This window comes from Zootoca vivipara, chromosome 2, assembly GCF_963506605.1.
Source record: "Zootoca vivipara chromosome 2, rZooViv1.1, whole genome shotgun sequence".
NCBI lineage: Eukaryota > Metazoa > Chordata > Lepidosauria > Squamata > Lacertidae > Zootoca > Zootoca vivipara.
The window spans coordinates 65,038,064-65,061,842 of NC_083277.1; the positions used below are offsets into that span (position 1 = coordinate 65,038,064).

The 23,779-nt window shown below is 41.3% G+C and overlaps 1 protein-coding gene across 3 annotated transcripts in view; it reads left to right on the top strand.

Moving 5' to 3' along the window:
• Nucleotides 1-4,954: 4,954 nt before the first annotated feature.
• The window catches only part of MAPK9 (mitogen-activated protein kinase 9), a 33,095-nt gene continuing 14,270 nt past the window's right edge, over nt 4,955-23,779 (top strand). For 2 of the 3 annotated variants that reach the window (XM_035105600.2, XM_035105603.2), the window contains exons 1-6: nt 4,955-5,082; nt 16,346-16,516; nt 17,320-17,449; nt 19,390-19,448; nt 20,271-20,409; nt 21,730-21,895. In XM_035105600.2, coding sequence (XP_034961491.1) covers nt 16,395-16,516; nt 17,320-17,449; nt 19,390-19,448; nt 20,271-20,409; nt 21,730-21,895 — 616 coding nt within the window. In that variant the 5' untranslated portion in view covers nt 4,955-5,082; nt 16,346-16,394. Of the gene's footprint in view, nt 5,083-13,411; nt 13,569-16,345; nt 16,517-17,319; nt 17,450-19,389; nt 19,449-20,270; nt 20,410-21,729; nt 21,896-23,779 lie in introns of all 3 variants that reach the window. The other variant, XM_060271647.1, reaches the window with a different exon arrangement.

Here is a 23,779-nt window from a genome sequence, read left to right on the forward strand (position 1 = left end):
TCAAAATTTTGTAATACTCTTAAGAACCCAGAAAGTGGAGCTCTGTAGAGAGGACAGGGCCTGATTTTCAGTGTTAGATTGGTTATGGTGTGAGGGGGAAAGAAGTGATTTATTTGATGATATTGTGCTGGTCCTCCAATGAAATTGACTGGTAGGTTTAGAACAGACAAAAGGAAGTATTTCTTCATACAATGAAAAATTTATTGATGGGATTCACTGGCACTAGAAGAGATAATAGCTACTGTACTAGTTTTCATAGCTTTAAAAGGAAATTAGACACATCTCACAGAGGTCAGCAAACTTTTCAGCAGGGGGCCGGACCACTGTCCCTCAGACCTTGTGGGGGGCCGGACTATATTTTGAAAAAAAATATGAACGAATTCCTATGCCCCACAAATAACCCAGAGATGCATTTTAAATAAAAGGACACATTCTACTCATGTCAAAACATGCTGATTCCTGGACCGTCCACAGACTGGATTTAGAAGGCGATTGGGCCGCATCCGGCCCCTGGGCCTTAGTTTGGGAATGCCTGTCACAGAGGATAAGTCTATCAATGAATATTAGTTATAATGAATGTATGAAACTTGCAGTTCCTGGAGGTCAACAACAGGAGAGGATTACTTTTTCATGTCCTGATTGCAAACCTTCCTGAGGCAGTGGTCCACTGTGGCTGCTCTTATGTTCTTAATTAGCCAGGGCTCTGCTGTGATTTGATGCCTCTTTTTCAACCTTTTGGCCTGGCATTGTGGACACTGTCGGATCCACTGGTACAATTAGTTAATTTTATATCCTGGACTTAATGGTGGACGAGATATGAGTAATAAATTCTTATTCTTATGGAGAGCATGTTAGGGATGTGGGCTCTTTAGATGGTAATGTGTATTACTTCAGAATATAGTAAGCTAGTCCTGCTTTGTTGGGGAGCCCTTTTTCTCTTTCTGCTGTGTTCTGCTGCATATTTTTGCCCTGGTGGTGCCTCTAGAGCTCACAGTATAGTCTTGGACAAATCAGGGTGAAGAAAAAAAATCTGAGTATGGGGATGTTTCAAAATTTCTGATTACTATGAACAGACATAAAGTATCAGTGCCACTGACAATGCAGGCAGGTAATATTATTGTGAACTTAACTGGTGTATCTTCAAGCTTCATGGAACTTTCCAAAGTGGTAAGAAAATGACTGTCTGTATTTCTAGCAACTGTGTTGCTGAAGTTCTATCACTTCTTCACTTCCTACAGAAATACATTTTGCCACAAAGAGAATTTCTCAGTATGTTCCCATACTGCAGTTTTCAAAGTAGCCATTTTTACGCTACAGCTCACTGAACAGAATAAGCAGAGTCTGTACAGTAATGTCCCTTTTTGGATAAAATTCCTTTAACTTTGAGAGACTGCACATGAGATGTAGATTCTCTGCTATTTAGTAACTTCAATTTATTTAACTAGTTCAAACTCACTGGCAGTCTCAAAAGCTTTGGGATTTGGGATAAAGTGAGCTTACATTTTTTGTTCCCCTGCAATACCTGTTCCAGAAAATTTTTCCTTTAATTAAAACATCCTGTTCTGATGTTTCTTCCTCCACCCCACTACTATTATTTTTATCTCATAATTGATAGTGTTCAGTTTTTGCTGGTTCCTCAGGTAAACATCCTTGGAGGTGCCTGTGGATTCATTGTTGTGCCTGGAGACACATGTTGGCAATAGCACTTTGCATTGACTGTAACCATTATTATCTTATCTCCTGAAGGGCTGTCCCATAGAAGAGAATAAGGGTCAATTTACAGACCTATTTTTTATTTTCACATATAGTTAACATGTCCTGTATCATTTTGAAGATGATTTTCCAGAGTTTCATTATCTGACAACAGTTTTACAAAATAGATTTTTTCATGTGAGTAAAGCACCCAGAAGGGTGCTATGAAAGAGGACCCAAATTCCTCTATTCCCCACCCGCTAAAGTTTGGTTAAAGACCTCTTCAATAAAACAGAATAGGTTAGTGACCCTTTATTGTATTGATAGTTCTGCTTTCTCATTTGGTAAACAGAATAAATTTTATGTTTGGACTAAAGGAGCTGTGGGACGTGGGTGGCGCTGTGGTCTAAACCACAGAGCCTAGGATTTGCCGATCAGAAGGTCGGCGGTTCAAATCCCCGCGACGGGGTGAGCCATTGTTCTGTCCCAGCTCCTGCCCACCTAGCAGTTCCCACCTAGCGGGAAGGAAAACAGTGTTTCTGTGTGCTGCTCTGCTGGCCACATGTCCTGGAAGCTGTCTGCAGACAAATGCCGGCTCCCTCGGCCTATAGAGCGAGATGAGCGCGTAACCCCAGAGTCGTCCACGACTGGACCTAACGGTCAGGGGTACCTTTACCTTTAAAGGAGCTGCACAATATGACTTTGGTCAAGCCCCATTCTTGCATGTATGACATCAGGTGTAGGGTGGCTGGCTGTGGCTTGCCCAAAATAACCACATGGGCCAAATGGGGAAGTCTGGCAGGCCAAAACTGGCCCATAGGAAAGCGGTTCCCCACACCTGATCTAGAGATAAAAAAATTAACCTCAGGAGCTGAAGCTCTCTTGCCTTGCCTCAGGAGACAGTAAAAAGGTAAAGGTAAAGGACCCCTGACAGTTACGTCCAGTAGCGAATGACTGTAAATGGTTGAAGGCAGTATTTAACACAATATTATAAAATAAACACCACAAACGGGGAATAATGACCCTATGGGAAGTGTGATTATCCTGAAAGAAAGTGCAGAAAGAAAGAAACAGAAACAGCTACTGAAGTACTGTTGTCAGTTGGCAACTTTGTTGAGTTTGAAAACAAAATGTATTGGCATTTGTCTTCCTCACAAATTGTATATGTTAGGTTGTAAAGGAACAAATTATTAGGGTGCTGCCACAGCTACCCTAAGTGCAAATTCCCATGGGCATTACAGCATCCCACATGGGCTTGATGCTGACCCACAACTGGTGAATTCATAGTTAAACTCATATGCACACTTGCTTTTGGTCTTGCTTTGGAGACATTTATTTGAGAAAGTCTCAATGAATTGTCTCATGTTAGATTGCTCATGTAACACATCACAGGTCATTTGCCGGAATTTTTTTCTTTCCACAGTCTCCAATGATAATTACAATAAGTTGGACACTTATTGAAGCCGAAACAAAATAAAAAAATTCTTCCAGTAGCACCTTAGAGACCAACTAAGTTTGTCATTGGTATGAGCTTTCATGTGCATGCACACTTCTTCAGACATGAAAGCTCATACCAATGACAAACTTAGTTGGTCTCTAAGGTGCTACTGGAAGAAATTTTTTAATTTTGTTTCACCTACGCCAGACCAACATGTAACTAGACTTATTGAAGCATTCAATGTTTATTGGCAAGGATAGGGAAAAAAACCATTCATACTTTTAGCAAAAACACTTGTTCTTAAGGTTGCAAATTGTTACATTGGTCAGAGTTTTTAAAACAGTAAAAAGTAAGCATTTAAATTAGTAGCGGTATGCTTACTGATTATTTTGAATTAGGAGGATCAAGCCAGCTAATGAACAAATGGTTTAATGTTAATTGGAGTTCAAATAATATTAGCTAATACACAAAATGTCATGTGAAGAAACTTACAAATGTTACATTAATCAGTATGGAATTACCCTAAAGAGTTGCTATCTTTTGCCCCCAAAGGCTTAAGTTACAGAAGGGTAAATTATGTGGGTTCCTCTTGGTATGTGCTGCTGCCCTTTTTGAAACCTTGCAGTGTTTTACACCAGTGATGTAAGCTGTATAGTGTATAATTATGTTTTGGAACTTTATTGTTAAATGCATACCCCACCCCATATACAAAAAGCTGTACCTTAATCATGAATCAGCCTTCTCTTTCCTGCTGATTTCTATTGTGTCAAATAAGCAGGATGAACATCTGCTGAGTGTTCTTTTGTTGCCAGATGAATCTCATGCTTGGTGAGGATAAAATTACCAGATGCCATTTTTCATAGAGGTGTCTCATTGTAATGGAAATAATATAGATTAATTTCACAGTTGGGTGTGCATTCCTCTATCAGTGGATGACGATGTTCAATCTCCTTTCCCCATATTTGATATACCGTGTTTCTCATATTATAAGACATGTCTTATATTTATTTTTTCCTCAAAAAAACACACTATGGCTTATTTTCAGGGGATGTCTTATATTTTTCCTCCTCCTGCTGCCATGGCCGGTATTGCTGCTGTGCCTATCACTATGTCTTATTTTCGGGGTATCGCTTATATTCCTTGGATGCTTAAAAATCCTGCTATGGCTTATTTTATGGGTATGTCTTAAAATATGAGAAACAGGGTACCAGCACGAGATTGAAATGTCACTGTCACTGACCCTTGTCAGTGCCACCCTTTTCCAATATCCTATTGTGGTTAATAGCGGATCACCCGACGGCTCCAGCCCTTTGCTTGGATTGCAAAGTCCAGGGCATTTATGCATATGAATACATCTCAAAAGCAAACACGTCGCACTTAATCCGTTCTCCTAGCGTTTTGATATATGAAAATGACGTTTCAACTGCTGTGTGGAGTGGGGCAACTAGCTGTGTGTGTCGAGTGCTTCATTCATGCTTAACGTCATTTCACCTCAGAGCGGAAAAACAAAATTACGTGGAAGCCTGACATCAGCCATGCGAGCATTTGCTGGTTTGTCTTCTTCATCTAATACAGCATTATACTGGGGAAACTGCCTCCCATGTGTCACCCTACCGTATTGTGAATATTGGAAGGAACCGCTCAGTTTCGCACAGCCAGGTGACGTTACCTCAAAGCACACACCCCTCCCCCCCTCTCCCGCCCAGTCACCGAGGAAGGCGCTTGTCACTCCTTACCTTATATAGTGGCCTTTAACACCCGCCTCCGAAAGGCTGGTTGGCCGACCCTCGAAGAATGTCGGCATGGATTGGCCGCGGCTGCTGCCTGTCATCACGCTCGGGGCCTGGTGCGGCCTGTGAGGGACCGAGGGAGGCCATTTCGGCTGGAGCGTCTCCGAGAGCTCGGTCAGGAATCGAAGTGGCAGAGTGGCTCCCCCGAGGGCTTCCGAGGAGGTGAGGCGGGCGCCGGAGCGGGCATGTTTGGGGCCGGGCTAGCTGTGGGTGCGGCCGAAGGATACCAGCGGGGTAGGCTCCGGGAGGAGGCGCCGGGGGGTTGTGGGTGGGTGCGGGGAGCGTGGTGGCGGTGGTGGCGGCGGCGACCCCCGCAGACGGCTGCGTGATGACTTCAGCCCCCCTCCCCCACCCGGAGCTGCGGCTGGAAAGTTTCCCCGCCACCTTGGCAGCCCCCCTTCCTCATCCTGCTGCCCCTTGCGAGGGGACGGCAGAGGCTCCAGCTTTAGGCCCCGGCCGGGTTCCTCGCCTCCGCGTCCAGCCCCCCGCAAGCGTCCCCGTTCCCACGACTCGTTTTCGTCTCCTGAGCAGCCGCCCGGGGAGGGGGGGGTCGTCTCTCAGGGGTCGCGAAATACGCAGGGAGGTCCTTCCCGCCCCGCTCCCGTGGCATCTCCAGGGGAAGAGCCTCCTCGTCTGACAGCGTTGGGCTGACTCGGCTTGGAAGGTACCTGCGCCTCCCTCCTGCCGCTCACCCCCTTCTGCTGCCGCAGTGATTCTCGTCCTTTGCGGTTTGTGAGCAGGAGATGCCGGGGATGGATCTCGTTAGCTGTGGACCAGCCTCTTCGTGCCCCGACGCAGGGGTCGGACTGGAGGGTCCCGGTGGTGGTGGTTGGCTATAAGCTGCCACTCTCTCTAAACACTGGCCTGGGAGCAAATCCCATTGAATCCAGCGGAGCATACTTTTACTAAGCAGGCCCGCATAGGATTGCGTTGATGGAAAACCAAGCCCCCCAGGAGCACTTTGGTCCTGCCCTCGCTAAGCTTTCAGATGGGCGTTTTGCAACATTCCTGGTACACATTTTCAATGCCAGAACAGAGCTATCTAATCTGTCCTATGGAAGGTGGAGGTTAACAACCCAGCTCTGCACGTTTACTTGGAAGTAGAAGCCATTGATTTCTGTAGGATGTACTTTCAAGGAAATGTGTTTTGGATTTTTGCCCAAGCTTTCTTTGAATATCCCCTGTCCCATCTCGGAGGCACAGTAAACTGTTCTATTCTTAAATTATTGTCAAAGGGGAGAGGGGGATCAACAATTCAAGCAGCAGTTATTGTTTAATGTAAGTGAATAGCACATCTAGGTTGTCACTGGTGCTCTTCTTGATGTCATACTTCTCTGGATAAGAATGATTGTGCTTTAAAATTAGTATGGTGTACTGTCCGCTTATCAAATTGTTGCATTTGAGTTGTGTTGGATTGTGTAATTATAGCCCTCACATAGAGAAATTACCTTTTAAGAGAAATCTACTTGTTAGATCACTTTTCCATTTCATGTGCCAACACATAACTGAAATGATTAAGAATGCTAGGTAAAAGTTGCCTTCTAACTTACATGGTACTTGTTGGTAGCTTATTTTGTTAAGAGCATTTTTGGTCACATATAGGGAACATGTTTTTCTTCTGCTTCTTCTTTTTTTTTACTATTGCCCTTTATACATCACTTCTTACATTTGAAAGTGCATTATTATCAACCTTGTATTCATGTTCTTGTGAGAAGGGTCTCTATTTTGTCTTTTTTTTATATAAAAGGGGAAGATAGTCTGGGGGATTTTTACTTGTTCAAGAGTGCTCAATAAATGCATAACTGAGTGGTCATCAGGATCATGGATATTCAAATCCAGTACATTTTCTGTTAGATGTATCTTGGAGATAGTTTTAATGTGAAATATTGTTTTGGTATTGTGACATGTTAAACATATTGAGTTCTTCTGAAAGTAGGTACCGGTAGGATGTAAGTTTTAAAAAGAAATGTCCATAGTACAGTCTAAGCAGCTGATATACTCATTGGAAATGCACCTCTAACCTAAGACCGTAAGATCAAACTAGAGGCTTGTCTCGTTCAGCATTTTGTTTTCCCAGAACTCAACCAGATGCCTATGAGAAACTTACAAGAAGGATATGAACACATTGTTGTTGTTGTTTAGTCGTTTAGTCATGTCCGACTCTTCATGACCCCATGGACCATAGCACGCCAGGCACTCCTGTCTTCCACTGCCTCCCGCAGTTTGGTCAAACTCATGTTCGTAGCTTCAAGAACACTGTCCAACCATCTCGTCCTCTGTCGTCCCCTTCTCCTAGTGCCCTCAATCTTTCCCAACATCAGGGTCTTTTCCAAGGATTATTCTCTTCTCATGAGGTGGCCAAAGTATTGGAGCCTCAGCTTCACGATCTGTCCTTCCAGTGAGCACTCAGGGCTGATTTCCTTAAGAATGGATAGATTTGATCTTCTTGCAGTCCATGGGACTCTCAAGAGTCTCCTCCAGCACCATAATTCAAAAGCATCAATTCTTCGGCGATCAGCCTTCTTTATGGTCCAGCTCTCACTTCCATACATCACTACTGGGAAAACCATAGCTTTAACTATACGGACCTTTGTAGGCCAGGTGATGTCTCTGCTTTTTAAGATGCTGTCTAGGTTTGTCATTGCTTTTCTCCCAAGAAGCAGGCGTCTTTTAATTTTGTGACTGCTGTCACCATCTGCAGTGATCAAGGAGCCCAAGAAAGTAAAATCTCTCACTGCCTCCATTTCTTCCCCTTCTATTTGCCAGGAGGTGATGGGACCAGTGGCCATGATCTTGGTTTTTTTTATGTTGAGCTTCAGACCATATTTTGCGCTCTCCTCTTTCACCCTCATTAAAAGGTTCTTTAATTCCTCCTCACTTTCTGCCATCAAGGTTGTGTCATCTGCATACCTGAGGTTGTTGATATTTGTGACCCCCTACAAAAGATATTCAGAGGCAACCTGCCTCTGATACTGGAGGTAAAGTCATGATCATATTTAGGAGCATGAATTTATCTAAATACTTTTTAAAGCCATCCAAATTGATGGCCATCACTACATCTTGTGATAACATTTCCCACAGTTTAACTATGTGCTAGCCTGTTTGTACACCACACTAAGCAAAATCATTGCTTAGCACAAATGTGTGAGTGTGCAGACTTTCAAAGAGGAGATTGAAGCTGCTGTGTTTCTCACTGGTCATTCAACTGCTGTGCTAAGCTAAGCCTTGGTCATCCTCCAGACTCATGGTTTGCCTCTCCCAATCAAATATTGAGCTGTTAATTGCAGGACAAACATTGGTTACAGCTCATTGTTAGTGTGGAGAGAGCTAAAGCATGAGCCCAGGTTCACATGATGCACCAAGCCAAGCCATACTTTAACTCAACACAGCAGCAGGTTGACTAGGGAGGGGCAAAGTGGCTGTAATGTCTTTGAGAGTGCACACACTCTTGCATTCATGCTAAGCCATAGATTGCCATAGTGTGACATTTGTACCAGATCAATTAATTGCTTTTCTGTTTTGACTTTCCCAACATTTAGCTTCATTTGATGAAATCCTTCTAAGAACTATGAGATGTGCAACTCTGCCTTATGCAAGTTCATTCAGAAGTCCCACTGAGTTCACTGAGAATTACACTGAAGTGTGCATAGGATTGAAGCAATTTTATTTGTTAATGTTTAGTTTAGAGCCACTTTTTAAGTTATGTTTATACACAAGTACTGAACATAGATAATAATATTTTGTGTTGTTGCTTTCCAGTATATTAATCACTGCAAAATTCCCTGCCCTTGCCTGCATGGAAATTCTGCTTGCCTGTGGTAGCCAGACAAGACAGAATGATAAGTTTCACTTTTAAAAGATCTATTTTTTCTTATAAACTCCCCATATGCTGTCAGTTTCTCTTTCTCTTTCTCAGTTCTTTTTCTCTTTCTCGGATGCCTATGTCAGCGTTAGACACTAGGGCCAAATTCAACTAACCTGATGCCCTACTGGCACACTAACCGCAAATTTGTTCTGTAGGGTCAGGAACACCCCCCCCCCGAACTGTGGGTGGGTGGGGGAGAGGGGAGTTGTTGTTCTGGCAAGCAGAAATGCTTGTGCTGATGGAGCGATTGGAAGAGGAAGGCATTGAATTCCTCCCACAGAAATTACTTTGACATGCATGATGAGACATTTTGGGCCCAGCTATTAACAGATGGAGGAAAAGAAAAGATAAGGTGGCAAGCATGGTCCTGGGCAGTATTCTGTCTCAGTCAGAATTTACCATCACATAGAAAACTAGATTTGGGCAGAAGTGTTCAACTCTAGTCTTCTCCTTGATGTGCTAGTTTTCTATGTGCAGGATGAAGAGCTGCACATATGTCTGCTTCTGCAGCTTGGAATGATCAGGGGTGAGTGTCCATGCTACCTCTGTTGATGTGACAAACATTTCCTCCTGAGCTTGGAGCTGGGGGGGGGGCAACTGTCCCTACAGTTGCAGCATGCTTTGGAGACATAATGTGAATATTATCTCTCCTGTATCCAGCTCCAAGTTTGAGGGGACTGTTGAGCCTCATTTGTATTGTTCTGTGGGCTCTCCAAACACCTTGGAAGCACAACATGGTGAGATCAAGCCCCCTCCTGAACTTGGATCTGGGGTTTGCTCCTTGTCATGGGCTGTATTTTGTGGGTGTTCTGAGCACCTCAGAAGTTCAGTGCTATATCAGAGCAAGACTTGCTAACCATTACAAATGGAGCAGCCCAGAAAACTTAATATCGGACACACTGTTTGTGATAACTATGCCACCATTTTGTAAATATTCCCTCTTTAATAAAGTACCATGCATCTGTTGGCCTTTTGGCCAAATCTTCATCAGAGAAGGGTTGAACAACTTTTAACAGTTGCAGTGACTGAATGACCACCACAGCAAAGGGGAAGTGCTTTGTAATGTGCATAATGTGATTCCTCTTTCTCTTCCCCTCACCAGTTTGTTTAACTTGGTGGTCTTCTACAGTTGAATCTATGCTTAAAACAGTGGTGTTCCATCCTGCTTGCAGATACCTAGCCCTTGAAGATAATAAAGAAGTCTGGATAAATCCTTAGACTCAGAAGTAAGCCCCAGTGGGATTTATTACTGGGGAAAATAGGATTTCAGCTTTAAGTACTGTATACAGTTAATATGAAGACTGGTGCAGCTTTGTAAAAGATTGAGATTATTCCCAGGTTACTACCGGTACCAAAGCATAGCCTTTGGTAACTGCCAGTGAGTGCTGTAACTTCCAGTCAAGTAGGCAGCAAATAATGTGCACTGGCTATGTATTTAGTGAACTTTTTTGTCTGTCTTTTCTATTCTATATTGCACGTATTCTGCAATGAAATTCTAATGAGAACCTTTTGGTTGTCATTTTATATTCCACTGTGCCTTATTAGTTGTACTTTTTATTGACACTCTTTTTTGCATTAGCATTTTGTGTGGCTTTTGGTGAACCAGAGCAGATAAGGAATGTTAGATATGTGCCTGGCTGACTGTATTGTGGAGAGAAGGGATCAACAGAATCCCAGGCAGGGTAATATTGACTCCCTGGAATACACTGGGGGAGGGATGATGTTAGGGAAAGTAGGCGGCAGGTACTTGACCACACACACTTACCTGTCAATAGAACCTAGGTAGTCATGCCAACTCTCCCACCTTGAAGTGCTATTGCTGAATGCCAGGTAGGTGCATAATTAAACATCTTAAGGTGCTGACCAGGTATGCATTACATAGAGCTGGGTGAGCCTGACTGTCCCAGCTTTGCCTACCTGGTAGTACGACAGTAGCAAGGATTGCAAATTCTTTCATTAGTAATCCAGTGTCCTTGGGTACCAGGGTCAAGGGAATACACCTAGTGTTGGGTCATGGATACAGAACAGGGATCCCCACCCCACTGCCCAACAACTTCCTTGGCAGATCTAGCTAAAACCATCTTAGTGGTGATGCTGGGCACCCAGCTCTGTATTCTATACCATCAGAACCACATGTAGCTGGATCAGTGCCTAGAAGTGATAATAGGCTGGATGAGGATCAACAAGCTGAATCTGAATTTTGGCAGGACAGAGGTACTGCTAGTGAATTGTTCTCTGTTCTGGGAAATGTTATTTTTAAGAAGAAAGAAAAAGGCGATCAATGGACTACTTTGAAAATACAGATTTCCTTCCCCCTGAAAAAGGTGGATTTTTAAAGAATATAAAATCCAAACATCACCATGATGAAACTGACCCATTTTGTGTGTGTGCATTAAACCTGCAGAGGAAATAGATTGATATGTCCGTCCCTACAAATGGCTACCTCCTGTTCACCTAGACTTATGCTTGATTTGATTTGTTTGTGTTGTGGCTGTGCTGTTTATTGTGTCTATTTATTAAAGTTTCATTTTTACATTTGCTGTTTGGTTTTAAATATGATATTATTTTGGTTGATGGATTGTTTTTATTTATTGCTGTATAAACTGCTTTGTGAGTTTGTATGGTGAAAAATGGTCTACAAAGATTGGAAACAAGTAACATAAATAAAATGGGGACTTCAAAGTTTTTATACCTCCTGAGACCTTAGTGTAACAATATACAGTACAAATTCTCTTATCTCTATTGTACAGTTCTTTACAAGTCTATGGATAAAAATCAGTGATTTTTATGGGAGTTTTATTAATCCCAGATTTAAGGACACTCCCTCAGTTTCGAGGAAAGGTTCTATTATACAAAGAGAACACTCTTCCCCAATTCCTGGAATATAGGGAGTAGCCAGGAGAGCCAGCTGTCCTCAATATTGTGATGCTTCTCCACAGTGTGGTGTTAATGGCAGTTGTTCTCTTTCTTTCCCCCCAATTTGGAGCTAGAATTTAAGACTAGGTGTGGTAAAAGAAACTCTACTTGCAGGTAGCCTCCATATCATTACTGCAGAGACTGAGCATGAACTAGAACTCTTTCTTTCCTACCAGAGAGGGAATAGTCAGTCATTATATGGGTGAGGTTTTTTAATGAATGGGGTTGGATTAATTGATCCTCTCTTTTTGTTTCTCTTGAATTTGTTGTTGTTGTTCTCCATCCTCATCCCACCTGACTCTGGAGAAGGACCAAAAAAAGGGGGGGGGGGAGGGAAGAAATCAGCATCCAGGTCTAGTATATTTGCCTGGCTTGGCAAATAGCACAGCTAGGCTATGTAAACACAGCAGTTTAAAGTGGATTAAATGCAGCCCATTTGTGGAAGTTCTTTGCATCTTCCACTTCCCCACTTTAATAAAAAAAACATTTATTCAGAAGTTACAATACAATAATTTCAAGCCTGCATTGATGCTATAATTGCTCCCTAGTGTATGTAGTGATTTTAAAGCAATTTGGCAATGGTTTGAAGGGGAAAGTATCTATAGCATGCTGAAGCCACGCAGGTATTCTGCAGGATTGATTGACTTATTTAATTTAATTCATAAAATTTATACACAAGTGTTTAAAAACCCACTCAAAGCAGTTTACAAAGAGAATAAAACAATATGATTATCAATAAAAGCAATAAAAACAACTTGGAAAATAAGTAATAAACTAAAAACAGATTGAAGCATATATGTCTGGGTAGGCTTATATATACAAAAATGTTTTGGTTCTTAGGGTAGGGTACTTAATGGTTTTTTCTAAAGACATAGCCTACGGCCTGCAATTTCAAAAGCAGTGTGAGCCATGTCACCCCACATTTTTGAAGCTGGTGCCCTGCCTCCAATATACGGTAGTCAGCTGCTTGTACTAAGCGTTTATCGTCTGAAGGAGAGCTGAAATACACTTGTTTGGCTTTGAGCACCTTTTTCTTTAAACTTGGTGTGCTTTGTGTGGCTTGCAGACCATATGTTGCCCACAAGAAGATTGGAGGTTATGTTTTGCTTTTTACACCTAGACATGAAAGGACTTGCTTTTACTGAATGTGCCCAGTTCCGAACAGAGAAACATCTATGTTGGCTAGGGTATATATGTGTGTGTATTATGCACACAGATGTAAACACTCAGAAACGGATTTATTGGTATCTATGCCTGGCAACGGAAACTGAGTGTATATCACTGTCAAAAATACATTTTTCAGTTTTGTAGTGGAATGTAATAAAATGATTTTGAACATTTCAATGGAAAGATTTTACTTATTTAAATTATATTTTGAATAAATAGTGAAATGTAATCTAAACTCTTTAGTGAGGCTTTTTTTAAATTAAACTTGTAAATAGTTTCCATTTTGGTTACTTATACTATGGTATAAGTAAGCCAACTAGATGAAAGCTCTGCTACTTAAACAAATGCAATATTTAATAAACACTAATCAAATGTACCAAAAGTTTTAGTCATATGTATTATTGATTTATAAGAGAGGCTGATTTGGCATCAGATTAAAGTTTTGAATTTTCGATCTCCTATTCCTTTCTTTCTTTTTCAGGCAAACCACAGTTTACCTGTAGATCCAACTATGCTAACTGTGGTTTGTTTTTCCTTCCACAGCAGAACTTTAAGCCCACCAATTCTGCATTGGAGGGCAAGCACAATCCATAATCTGCCAATTTGGATGTTGCAGCAAACTATAGCTGACTTTGACCTGATAATCATACCATGGTTTGCTATGTGTGAACCAGCTGCAAACATATAATCATTTGGAAATGTGAGTTACTTCGTTGCATGTTCTTTCCCCCCTCCCTACCCTGTATCTTTTCTCGAACAAAGCATTTAATCCAGTTCATATTAATGATACTTTACATACTATGTTTGTGAAGTATTGGTGGAGGGTTGGTAGAGGAAGGGGAAGAAGTGATGATGATGGGGCCAGAAAGGCTAAAGAAGGAAAGTTTAACACAAATATTTCCATGAAATTCAAATATGACAGGAGTATTTCGAGGTGGTATACAGTTGGGCAGGTTTCTTGCAGGAATCTAGGCCTTATTGCTTACTTAAAACATCAATAAGTTTTGCCATAGTAAGTGTATAGTCTGGTGATGTTCACCAGCTTCTGCAATTAATTTTATTTTCCAGTCCTTCTGTATTATGTATGCTGTGGATATATAATTAACTTGAAACACTGTCAAGTTTCTTGAGATGTTTGTTCACATAAATTCAGTCTCTTGTGTAATTCACATTAACATTAGATACACCGGTAGCTTGTCATCTCATTTTTAAAAGCCGTTTAAAGCTCCTGCTGCCTGGATTTGTTTTGAAATTTTGCAGCACATTCCCCTAGCAGGCAGTGAAATTTCTGTAGTTGGCAGACTCATCCAAACAAAACAGTTTGTTTGGCTGAGGAGAACTTCTTTTTTGCTTGCTTCTAGTGCTGTAACTTAATTCTCCCCTCTGTTAGAATATCAGGATGTCCCCACCCTCCCCACACAGATACTTATTAGTATTTTACAATATTTTTCATATTCCAGCAAGCACAATCTAGGAGTTCAAACATTTTCTGCTCACCAAACGTCCCACCAAGGAGTACAAAACAACAGCTGTGGAAGCAGAAATCTCTCCACCTCCTGCATCTGAACCAGGGTGCGGGAAGGGAGATGTGTTTTCACACATGTCCTACAACATGCAAGCACTGGCAAACAGATCAGTGCTGCCTGAACTGACTGTGCTGATCATATTCTTAGTCTTCTGCACAAAAATGTATCTGGATTTGGGACCATTGGTAATAATAAAGTAGGAGTGTAAACAAACACCATACATGACATTGTTTGACTTAACATATTTACGGAAAATAAGTCCCATTAAATGGGCCTTATACTATAAGATACGTGGGTTCAAAACTGAAGAATTGTGGGTTAAAAATGTCATCCAAAAAATGTATAGCTTTATAGCAGAGGTGGCTGACATTGGTTTGCGGCTCTTTTGAGGGCTGTATGCCAACCTGAGCCAATTTAGGTAACTCATGCACACAAGCTTGCACATGCCTGCACACTCATGGAAACTCAGAAGGAGGAGGAATAGACTTAGTTCAGGGAGTTGGACTTGATGGCCCTTGGGATTCCTTCAAACTTTACAATTCTCTAAAATAAGTACTGAACATAAGTGAAGCGGGGACAGACAACCCAACACAGACAACACACACATAAACAGAGAAAGAGAGGACAGACAGTGACACAAACTTACAGTGTGTTTGCTGTCTTGGGCAGCTTTGGTGTATGAGGGTCATCGGTTGATCCAGTTCTTCCTTAGGGGGGCAAAATGTTAAGGATTAATTTTAATGGGTTAATTCTCTATGAATCCGCAGAGATAACTCATTCCCCACCATGCACCTGCAGGTATCTTGTGACTTTCTTATTAGTGTTAGTGGGCAGATTTGGCAAGTGACTTTGTGTATAAAAGGGCTCAAGGTTACAGCATACTGTGTGGGTCATGGTAAGAGACTTGCTGAAGGCTATCTGTTGGAACTATGGATTCACGTGAAAACTTTTTAAAAAGATTGTCTAAGGAAGAAGTTGGAAAATTGGCGGACTTCAGAACTTAGAGAACTCTTATCACAGGCATCCCCAAACTCGGCCCTCCAGCTGTTTTGGGACTACAATTCCCATCATCCCTGACCGCTGGTCCTGTTAGCTAGGGATGATGGGAGTTGCAGTCCCAAAACAGTTGGAGGGCCGGGTTTGGGGATGCCTGTCTTATCAGCTGCAGGACTTTGAAAGCAACTGACCTTAGGACTTGGCTGTGGACTTTGACACAGCAAAGACTTTGAAGCAAAGAACCCTCTCTGGGCTCAGAGAGAGAATGCTACTTGTAACGTTTGTAAATCGTGCGTGTTTGTATAGTGGTGTATGTCGGTATTAGCCTAGTAAAAACAACTCTCCTAAATGGCTGTTTTCTGCGGTGAGCTTAACGGCTTAACTGAACCTTTTTCAGCGCCAACACACAACACCCTGTTGTCTCCTCCTACATCGGCACTGCCATGGGAAGGAGTAAGAAAGCCTCTTATTTTTGAAAAGGCACCCTTCTCTGTCTGGTGTGGCACCACTGCTAGAAGATTTTAGAAAAGAAATGGAACAGAATGCTTCTTCCTCTGTTCCAAGGCACTCTAAGACATACTACCCGCGGAACTGACTGGAAAAGAATGGTGCTGTGCCAAAAGTAGAAAAGGTAGACTTCTGGGCTCCATGGGGCAGCCACTTGCCTATTGTTGCCTGGACAGGGCAGGAAACCCACACAGAATAGGACATGTGTGCACAGGACCGGATAGAGAATTTTTTATCTCTGCTAAGATAGCATTGCACTGAGCAGTCATTCTGCTAAAATCACTTTTGGATCATCCATTATGCTAGTCAAGTCTCTTAAGTTAGTCATCTAAATGCACGTTGTGCTTTGTTCCCTCACTGGTTGTCTAATTTCTAAAGAGAAATGCTGTTGGCAGCTTTGGGTACATATTTACAAAAAGTTTCACTTTTTTTGGTTCTCTTTATACAGATCTTGAAAACTGCCAAATCCTGGGAGGAAAACTACATGACACTACATCATGAGCGAGAGTAAATGTGACAGTCAGTTTTACAGTGTTCAAGTCTCAGACTCGACATTCACTGTACTAAAACGTTACCAACAATTGAAACCTATTGGCTCTGGGGCTCAAGGCATTGTATGGTGAGTAGCTGGTTATTGAACAAAATTAGTATGAGCATCAAACTGTAATATCATCAAAATTTTGATCAAGGACTCAAAACAAATTATTATTATTATTAGCTACCCATCTGACTGGGTTGCTCCAGCCACTCTGGCCGGCTTCCAACAAATTAAAATACAAAACACAGTAAAACATTAAACATTAAAATCTTCCTTATATAGGAGTGACTTCAGATGTCTTCTAAAAGTGAGATAGTTTTTTATCTGCTTGACATCTGATGGCACATACCGTCCCTTAATTCCAAACATACATAGAAACAATAGAATCTAAAGCATTATTCTGAAGTACAGTACTATTCCGTGATGAAGTTGAAAATGAACAGAACCTTTAAAATGGCCTGTGTCAGAATAAGAGCTCAACTAAAACAAGTTGATTAAAGAAATTATGTAATCTTAACACCTGTTCTAGAGAAGAATTGTCTCTTAGTTTTTGACTGAGATATAAATGCATCTGCCTTTTAAGAAATTTCTAACTATACTTTGACTAATGGAACAGGATGAAATGCTTCATGCATGGAGGTGTTAAAATTAGTCTAGTAATAAGATCTGGTTTATTTTTGGTTGAATAAAGTAGAACTCAAGAGGGTTTTCATTTGTGCACTTTGCCCTTCACCTAAAACAAGAAGCAGTTTCCTTGGGGTACCTCAGCTTCTCTGTCATATACCCTGATACCCAGCCGCACCCTGGGTGCCTCTCCACTCTTATGCTGCATGGCTCTGATTTTTAAAAGCTGCAATTAAGATGTTTCTGTTTTAACTTTTCAGTGCTGCATTTGATACAGTTCTTGGACTAAATGTTGCTGTAAAGAAATTGAGTCGCCCTTTTCAGAACCAAACACATGCAAAACGAGCTTACAGGGAACTTGTGCTTCTAAAATGTGTCAATCACAAAAATGTGAGTAATGTTAATTTATATTAGAAACAAGGAAATGTAAAATAATAATTGAATGAATATCAGATGAATCAACTGGAACTAAAGCCATTATTCTGTGATTCAAATAATTAAATAATTGAGAGAGACATCAATTTTCGCTCTGTCCTGTATCTACTGTAATGAAACACTGTAGTTGTTTTAGGACTATTTCCAAATTGCAATGTGGAAGACTAGTTATTCATAGTTTTTTCCCCCTCTTTGTGCTCTCTTTGTTGTCTGTGGTTGGCTTTAGGTAACAGTTCCTCGGATAGGAATGATCTATGGCTTACACCACAGATTGGCAACCAATATTTCTAGAAATGTGTTAAAAAACAGTCCAGTATGTTTCTCTTTATGACCATTAAAAACCAAATGAAATTATCCATTAAGCTGTGGAGCACAACATGGCCACTTGTTATCTTGATTATCTTCCAAACTTTCATATTAAGAGAAATAATTTTCAAATTAATGAATCTGAATTTTTTTTGTTTCTGCACCTAGGACCTTCCTCTCTGAACTCTATGCATTATGGGTACAATCCTGAAAATGGCATTTGGGTATCAAAAGGGGAAGCCCAGTGGCAGAATGGCAATTACTTTTCAGTTTATATGACAGCTTTTCAGCTTATGTGACAGCTTATCTATAAGAACATGGTTAGACAGTGGCTGAGCTACATCCATCTCCAACTCTATTAAAACTATGGCATCCAAATTGCTATGTAATGAGTGATTTTATCCATCAAATGCAAAACTAATTATCACAACATCATATTATCACATTACCGTATTTTTACATTACTAGAGCCGGGGGGGGGGGGGGGGCTAGAGTCATTGGGAAGGAGCAGCCATAACACTCTCATAATGTAAGAATTAGTCCTTAAAGCAAAGTACAGTGGACCCTCTGGATACAAATTAAATTCGTTCCGGGGGTCCGTCCGCAACCCGAAAAGTCTGTAGGCAGAGGCGTTGCTTCTGTGCACACACACGGCGCGATTGAGCGCTTCTGCGCATGTGCACATGGTGAAACCTGGAAGTATACACTTCCGGGTTTGCCGCATTCGTAACCCGAAAGTTATGTATCCAGAGGGTCCACTGTACAATGACAAGAACACCCATTCTTTCATTTAGTTTAATTATCAAATTCCTTCCTATTAAATCAGAAATAATCAGAAAGCATTTGACATAAGAGTTGAAACTGGACTGCATGAGGAGACCCAGCTCAGTGGGTACTGGTAGAGCATGAGACTTTTAATCTCAGGGTTGTGGATTCAAACCCATGTTGGGCAAAAGATTCCTGCATTGCAGGGGACTGGACTAGATGACCCTCGTCCCTTCCAATTCTATGATTCTATTATTATTAGGAGGCTTATAATGTATATTTAGTAGCATGCATACTTCTTAGTAACCTTTAAAGTTTTTTTATCTGCTTTTTGAAGAAAAACGTATCAATAGGGTATTGATCACTTACCACTGAATATTTGATCAGGCAATGTGGAAATGTATTTTCTAGGCCTTCTAGCAAAATAATATATTGCTGAGATGCAACTGTGCTACTCCCATAATCTAAGAATTGGCATATGCCAAAACTCTGGTTATTAATTTATCCATGGATTTATTATAGATGAAGCTATTCAATCCATTAAACAAATATACTTGATTTATCTCATTTCTGTTGAAATATTGACTGTCCCTTATGGAACTTGACAAAAAAATAGCATTGTGCAAAGTGAATGAAGTTAGTGAGTTAGTTCTAAAATATTTGTGAATTACTATGTTAATCTCATTTTTCTTGCTACAAAGCTTCAGGTAAAAAATTATTAAATAATCTGATCTATATGCTGACATTGCCATGTACTGTTTGATTACTATTTTTTTGCAAATCATTGTGATAGTGATTATAATTCTTTTATTTTGGCTTTACAGATAATTAGTCTATTAAATGTATTCACACCACAGAAGTCACTTGAAGAATTTCAAGATGTGTGAGTTTACTTTATTGTGTTTTCTTGATAAATATCTATTTAAGATTTTAAGACCAAATTCTTGATGTTCTCTGCCTGGAAGCAGTTGGGCTATAAAAGATTTTAAAAATATATTGTGCTTTCTGGAGAAAAATGCTGAAGCCTTCTTGTAAGCATTGAGACATGAACAAAACATGACACTCCCCCCAAGTGTTCATTTCATCATTAGGAGATGGGTTATTGTTTTGTTTTTGTTTTATTATGTGTTCTCATTTTGTATTTTTATGTTGTGAACTGCCCTGTGATCTTCGGATAAAGGAAGGTATCCAAATTAAATAAAAAATAAATTTTATTGGCCACATAACTGACATTGGGGGGAGGAGGTTGCTTTGTTTATTTTCCTTTGCCAAAAGAGCACTCAAATCAGTAACTAAGTACCAATATCCTGACAATATTTTCAAACTGAGATGTGAAATAATGTCAGTTGAAGTTTTGCCAATTAACTTCAGTGGGAGATTTGTACCCAAAGTAATAAAATACATTATTTGAGTCTGGATTGCTAAAAAATATTTCTGCTAAGAAAACAAAATTGTATAATTGTGTCCACTGTAATTTCCATTTTGCATTCCCACAACATGTTAAGCTATGGCTTCCTGGGACTGTGCAAACATGTGGGCTCCTAGACCACCCATGTCTTTTTTATGCTCTCACCATGCTGAGCTAAGCTGAGGTCTGGCTTAGTGTGTTGTCTGTACCTGAGCTTGTGGTTACGGTCTCTCATTGCTAACCACAAGGTGTGGTCAATGTTTGCTCTTGTAAAAAATACTTTTTTAAATGTTTCAGGTATTTAGTTATGGAACTAATGGATGCTAACTTGTGCCAAGTAATTCATATGGAGTTGGATCATGAAAGAATGTCCTACCTTTTGTACCAGATGCTGTGTGGTATCAAACATCTCCATTCAGCTGGTATCATCCATAGAGTACGTAGTGCTATTACAATCGTATCAATAACTGACTTTCATTAATTAACCTCATTAAGAATATTCAGCTATATTTGAAAGGTTTTTTTTCTTATAATGACATGATAATTAGGACTTGCCATGTTTGATCAATCCCTTTTATATCCTCATACAAGAGGGAAACAAACTATATCCTGTGGTCATGAATTCTGAGGCTTAATCAGATTTGTCGTTCAGTGCCCAGAACTGTTGGGTTTTCACTCCTCCCTTTCTACTTTAGCTCATTGCCCTTGCTGAAAAGCCTAAGATGTCATCCTGTACCCACCTAGCTAGGAGTAAGGCTCATTAAACCCAGAGAAACCCAGCTCTGAGTAGCCATGTATACAGTTGTACTACAACTTAACTTTACAGTGCATTCTTAATGAGCGGCTGGACACCAGTTTCTGCACAGCAGGAGCCTACACCCATTAGCAAAGCTTTCACACTTGCCTCTTTTGAGGGCAAGGAGGGATTCTTTAATATTTACTCATACATACTGTGTAGTATTATTTGCATTAAAACAACTTCTAGGGACTGCCTAATCTCAGATGACCCCACCACAGGAAAGATGCATCCTGGTTCCTAGTGAAAAAGGAAGGACAAACTAAGGACATTCCAAAGACTAGAAAACAAGACAAAAGCAGGATAGGGGAAAGCAACAGCTCTTTATGGTTGACTGAAACACTGACAGACAGGAGTAGCTAGGCTGGCTCATTTCACAGAAAACACTTAGATGGCTTCTTTTGCTTCTTAACTTTCTAGGAGTGTTGAAAGACTTACTTTTTATTTTATTCTGAGGAAACTCTACAGTTTGGGCCCACTGCTTGCAGATGTCAGTGAAGGCATCTGTGGATGTCAGGTTGGCGACCCCTGTCATATGTCTGTGTGTGTGCCATTGGTAGAAATTGGCAACCTCCCCTGTTAGGTGGGGCAAGAGCTAAGGATAGAGCTCCCACAAACTTACGCATTCCTTTCTTACAGTAGTAGATGAATTTCACTCTAGAGCAGGCATCCCCAAACTGCGGCCCTCCAGATGTTTTGGCCTACAACTCCCATGATCCCTAGTTAACAGGACCAGTGGTCAGGGATGATGGGAATTGTAGTCCAAAACATCTGGAGGGCCGAAGTTTGGGGATGCCTCTCTAGAGTCTCTTCCAGCTCCAGTGTGTTAACTGAGGGGAAGTGAAAGGTACCAAGACTGCCCATCCCAGAAACTCTTAATCATGCAGATTCTCCCCTGCTCCAAACACAGCACCACCCTATATATTTTTTAACATTTAATTGAATGTATTTTTTTCTTAGGATTTAAAACCCAGCAATATAGTAGTAAAATCAGATTGTACTCTTAAAATCCTTGACTTTGGACTTGCAAGGACGGCATGTACTAATTTCATGATGACCCCATATGTAGTAACACGATATTACAGAGCACCAGAGGTTATTCTTGGCATGGGATACAAAGAGAATGGTGAGTTGCAGAATTGAATTATGTATTGTTCGGTACTTGACCAGTTGTTAGATTTCTCTGTTTCTTGAATGTATTCTTATCATTTGAGAACTGTGTGTAGTAGGCTTTCCACAATCAAGCATCATGGGGTAATTGCCTGAGGCAGTGATGCCAAGTTTTCAAAGCCTTATCTTTTAAATCTCCCTATCTTTTAAAATCTCCCTATGCAAAGAGAGAGGCAGCTGGTGAGGTGGTGCAGGAGACACCACTCAGCCACCGCCACCACTAAGCATCACTGCTGGCTAGTCAGCCTCCTTCATCCAACACCACCTCTCAGTACAGTGGTACCTCGGTTTAAGTACACTATTGGTTCCGGAAGTCTGTACTTAACCTGAAGCCTACTTAACCTGAAGCGAACTTTCCCATTGAAAGTAATGGAAAGTGGATTAATCCGTTCCAGACGGGTCCACGGAGTACTTAAACTGAAAGTACTCAAACCGAGGCGTACTTAAACCGAGGTATGACTGTATATGCTGAGAAGGCTGTGGAGATTACCTCATCTCCTAACTCACTGGCTACAGTAGCAGAGTTGTTGTTGTTTAGTCGTTTAGTCGTGTCCGACTCTTCGTGACCCCATGGACCATAGCACGCCAGGCACTCCTGTCTTGCACTGCCTCCCGCAGTTTGGTCAAACTCATGTTCGTAGCTTCGAGAACACTGTCCAACCATTTTGTCCTCTGACGTCCCCTTCTCCTAGTGCCCTCAATCTTTCCCAACATCAGGGTCTTTTCCAAGGATTCTTCTCTTCTCATGAGGTGGCCAAAGTATTGGAGCCTCAGCTTCACGATCTGTCCTTCCAGGGAGCACTCAGGGCTGATTTCCTTAAGAATGGATAGGTTTGATCTTCTTGCAGTCCATGGGACTCTCAAGAGTCTCCTCCAGCACCATAATTCAAAAGCATCAATTCTTCGGCGATCAGCCTTCTTTATGGTCCAGCTCTCACTTCCATACATCACTACTGGGAAAACCATAGCTTTAACTATACGGACCTTTGTCGGCAAGGTGATGTCTCTGCTTTTTAAGATGCTGTCTAGGTTTGTCATTGCTTTTCTCCCAAGAAGCAGGCGTCTTTTAATTTCGTGACTGCTGTCACCATCTGCAGTGATCAAGGAGCCCAAGAAGGTGAAATCTCTCACTGCCTCCATTTCTTCCCCTTCTATTTGCCAGGAGGTGATGGGACCAGTGGCCATGATCTTGGTTTTTTTGATGTTGAGCTTCAGACCATATTTTGCGCTCTCCTCTTTCACCCTCATTAAAAGGTTCTTTAATTCCTCCTCGCTTTCTGCCATCAAGGTTGTGTCATCTGCATATCTGAGGTTGTTGATATTTCTTCCGGCAATCTTAATTCCGGCTTGGGATTCATCTAGTCCAGCCTTTCGCATGATGAATTCTGCATATAAGTTAAATAAGCAGGGAGACAATATACAACCTTGTCGTACTCCTTTCCCAATTTTGAACCACTCAGTTGTTCCATATCCAGTTCTAACTGTAGCTTCTTGTCCCACATAGAGATTTCTCAGGAGACAGATGAGGTGATCAGGCACTCCCATTTCTTTAAGAACTTGCCATAGTTTGCTGTGGTCGACACAGTCAAAGGCTTTTGCATAGTCAATGAAGCAGAAGTAGACGTTTTTCTGGAACTCTCTAGCTTTCTCCATAATCCAGCGCATGTTTGCTGTTTGGTCTCTGGTTCCTCTGCCCCTTCAAAATCCAGCTTGCACTTCTGGGAGTTCTCGGTCCACATACTGCCTAAGCCTGCCTTGTAGAATTTTAAGCATAACCTTGCTAGCGTGTGAAATGAGCGCAATTGTGCGGTAGTTGGAGCATTCTTTGGCACTGCCCTTC